At 35.7% G+C, this 4,171-nt stretch overlaps 1 protein-coding gene across 1 annotated transcript; it reads left to right on the top strand.

The window, feature by feature from the left end:
- Positions 1–994: 994 nt before the first annotated feature.
- LOC101298733 lies at positions 995–3,906 on the top strand. Its single transcript, XM_004305327.1, has 8 exons — positions 995–1,236; positions 1,384–1,514; positions 1,626–1,969; positions 2,234–2,416; positions 2,528–2,620; positions 2,945–3,228; positions 3,298–3,403; positions 3,499–3,906. The coding sequence occupies exons 1-8, from the start codon at positions 995–997 to the stop codon at positions 3,904–3,906; spliced, it is 1,791 nt and encodes a 596-aa protein (XP_004305375.1).
- The last annotated feature ends 265 nt before the right edge of the window (positions 3,907–4,171 follow it).

Raw genomic sequence — 4,171 nt, 5'->3', positions numbered from 1 at the left:
TTACAGGTTTTCCTCTTTTGATTTTGTGAGGATTGGGATTGCTGTAGTGGTTAGGAGCTGTTGTTTCTTTGGGGATTTGGAAGTACGAGGTGGTACTGCTTTGCTGAACTGTTTGTGAGGACTGGTATGTTCTAGTATCTTGTTATCTTTTAGTTTTTGGCTTTGTATGAAGCAACTGTATAATTGGTCTCATTTATTAATTGGTCTAATTTATTTCATGTTTTGGCGTTTTGATTGTATCACTGTTTAGAATGAGTTTTGGGCGTTTGATTGTGTCATTGCTAATCTTAGTTTTAATTCAGATTCTTTCTCTCTGCATGAATTCTTTCCAAGTAGCTATATATGATATAAATCTGATATGATTGATTTCTGATATATACTTCAAATCTTATTATGCATAATTTGTTTCAGATATTAACATTAGTTGTATATATTAAACTTTCTGTTAATTATCTTTTAGTAAATCAAATTATAATTTGTTTGGACTTATAAAATTGTATAGGTGTAATGCGATTTTAGTTTAGCATGGATAAGAGCTGGATAAAATGGGATCCAAATAGTTCTGAGTTCCAAGCAAAAGTTAAGGAGTTTATCTTATACTCTAAGAAGTTTGCAAGGAATCCAGACAAAGTCTTATGTCCTTGCCTTATTTGTAGAAACTGTAGTCCACAATATGATGAAACAATATTGTTCCATTTGACCAAATATGGCTTTGATCCAACGTATAACATCTGGGTCGCTCATGGTGAGCCTACCATATCAGAAAGATGTGCACAAGTCAATGGTTGTGCTACACCACCTCATATTGATGATGATTCTGAAATGCTAGAAGTGCATCAAATGTATGAAGATGCAAGTTTTTAGATACTTATTGAAGGTGAAACCCCTAGTTTTACTAATCTAGAAGATAGGTACCAAAAAAAAAATCATAGAGGCTGAAGTTCCTCTATACCCTGGTTGTATAAAGTACACAAAACTATCAGCAACCTTAAACATGTACAAGCTGAAAGCCGAATCTGGTCTTTCTGATACTGGGTTTGATAACTTCATGAGGGAATTCCAAAATATGCTGCCAAATGGAAATAGTTTTCCCGAGTCACTGTCCACAGTAAAAAAGACACTTAAACACTTTGACTTAGGGTATGAGAAGATTGATGCATGCATCAATGACTGTTGCTTGTATAGGGGAAAGGAGTACGAGAACTTACAAAAATGTCCTAAATGTGATGTTTCAAGGTATAAAGTAAACCCACGCACTGGGAAAATAAAAGAAGGAGTGCCTACAAAAGTTTTGCGCTACTTTCCAATACTTCCCAGAATTTAGCGGATGTTTCTTTCAGCATCTGTAGAACAGCAGTTAACGTGGCACTCTACTCATCACAGCCAGGATGGGAAAATGCGTCATCCAGTAGATTCAAATTGTTGGAGTACAGTAGACAAAAAATGGCCTACTTTTGCATCTGATCCAAGGAATTTGAGATTTGGACTTGCAACTGATGGGTTCAATCTGTTCAGTAATCTTAGCTCCACACATAGTGTTTGGCCAGTGATCCTTGTCATCTATAACTTTCCACTAAATGTGTGTATGTCTTCTGAAAACTTAATGCTGAGCTTGCTCATTCCAGGCCCTAGACAACCAGGAAACGACATTGACATATATTTGCAGCCACTTGTAGATGACTTAAAAAAGCTGTGGGATGGTGTGGATATGTATGATGTCTATACTAAAGCCATGTTTAACCTTAGAGCTATCTTATTGTGGACTATTAATGACTTTCCAGCATATGGCAATTTATCCGGGTTAACCACAAAGGGAGAATTTGCTTGTCCTATATGTGGTCCTGATACTTGCTCTCATTGGCTACCACTTGCAAAGAAGATTGTTTACTTGGATAATAGACGTTTTCTTTCTTCTAACCATGTTTTCCGCTCTAAACATAAGTGGTTCAATGGAAGAAAGGAGAGAAGGGTGAGGCCTAAAATATTTACAGGGAGAGCTATAGTTCGTGCTTTAGCTGGGTTCACAAATAAGTGGGGGGAAAAAAGGCGAAGGAGAAGAAACTGAAAAAAGGTGACCCAACTAAGTTGTTAAAGAAGAAGTCCTTATTTTTTGACTTGCCGTATTGGGGTTAGTGTCTTAAACCAAGTGTTAGTTATTACTATTTTTAATTGTTACAGTATTATGATGATGAATTATATGTTTAATGTTTTTTATTTTTTGGTTTATAAATAGGAACTGCTTGTGCGCCATAATTTGGATGTCATGCATATTGAAAAGAATGTGTGTGAGAGTGTTTTAGAAACTATCTTAGATGTGAAGGGAAAATTTAAAATTGGGGCAGCTTCACGTAGAGATCTTGAGTTACAAGAACTTATGGATGATGTTCCAGTAGAAGAAAGAGTGGATAAGCTGGATGTTTCTAAACCTTATACCTTAACAAAACTTGAAATACCAAAATTTCTTTAGAGGCTGTGGATGCAAAGGTTTCCTGATGGATACTGCTCTAACATTGGGAACTGTATCAAGATGAAAGAATGCAAAATTCTTGGACTCAAGTCCCATGATCATCATGTCTTGATGCAACAACTTTTTTCTGTTGCTGTGAAGGGGTTTCTACCTGTAGGTATTAGGAAAGCAATATTTCGTCTCTCTTCATTTTTTCATGAGCTGTGTCAGAGAGAACTTGATAAAAAAAAGTTTAGAAGAGCTGGAAGATGAGATTATTGAGACACTGTGTCTGTTGGAGAGATACTTTCCTCCATCGTTTTTCGACATAATGATTCACCTCACAATTCACATAGGAAGAGAAGCAAAACTATGTGGTCCAGTTCATTATAGGTGGATGTACCCTTTTGAGAGGTACTTCAATAACTTTAAATTTTCTGTTTTATTATGATGTGTTGTGTGCATGTTTAACTTTGTCTTTGTTATATAAATTGTTAGATACATAAGGTCCTTAAAGGTTATGTTAGGAATCGTGCAGCTCCAAAAGGAAGTATTGCAGAAAACTACCTAGCAGATGAGTGTGTTCGGTTTTGTAGTCGGTACATGAAGCACTCATCTGTGTTTAGTAGTAAACGAAAACGAAATGATGTCATTGAAGACGACACAATAATTGAAGGATCAACACTTCTAAAAGGTCGATCTGTACAATTGACTGATGAAATGCACAAGGCTGTGCATCTCTGTGTGCTTAACAACAGTCAAGAAGTTATACCTTACATTGAGTAAGTAAAAATATCTTTAGTTTTTAAACCTTTTTGAAAAATGGATTGATGTGTTTGATGCTTCATTAGGGTTCATAAGGAAGAGTTAAAGTGCTTAGATCAACGGTTGAGAATTGATTCAAAGTTGCTAGAGAAAGTGCATATGGAGAAATTTGTCGAATGGTTACAAGCTAAGGTTTGATATAATGATATTTGATTCATCTGTTTTAGGGTATTGATTAAACCTTGAGCTAGAGCTGAAAGTAAATATTTCTTAATAACTTTTTCCAGATTCAACTTGAAGTTGGTAGTACTTGTCTCGAGTCTGATGAAACGCTCTCTTACCTTGTAAAAGGGCCAAGGTGTTGTGCAATGTCTCACCCTGGTTATATTATTAATAGAAAACGCTTCCATACTATTGAAGCTAAAGTTTCTACGCAAGATTATGGTGTACATATTGAAGAAGATACATCATCCAATTATTATGGGATTATTAGACAAATTTTGGTCTTGGATTTTTACAAGTTTCGGTTGGCTGTATTCCTTTGTGATTGGGCCAACATGGCTTTTGGTGTGAAGAAAGTAGATGGATTCACTTTAGTTAACCTTCATGAGGGTTTAAGTAAAAAAGATCCATTCATCTTAGCCTCACATGCCCAACAAGTGTTTTACTCTAGAGATAATGAAAAATCCAGCTAGTATGTGGTGTTAAAGGCACCACCAAGAGGTTTTGATGATTTGGAACAGTTTGATGACAGTTTTTATGCATCTTTTGTTGCTCAAGAGGCAGCTGCACTTGACATAGACCTTGAGGATGATCGATGTTGAAACCTAATTGAAAATTTGCTTTTCTTGCCTAGCTAGTGATCATTTTTTGTAACCTTATTGTATATTTGTAATGTAGCCTACCTAGTGACCATTTTTGTAAACTGATTCTAAACATGCTTGTACTATTTTGTACTTA

Source organism: Fragaria vesca, linkage group LG6 (genome assembly GCF_000184155.1).
Source record: "Fragaria vesca subsp. vesca linkage group LG6, FraVesHawaii_1.0, whole genome shotgun sequence".
Taxonomy (NCBI): domain Eukaryota; kingdom Viridiplantae; phylum Streptophyta; class Magnoliopsida; order Rosales; family Rosaceae; genus Fragaria; species Fragaria vesca.
This window is presented reverse-complemented; position numbering and strand designations above follow the sequence as displayed.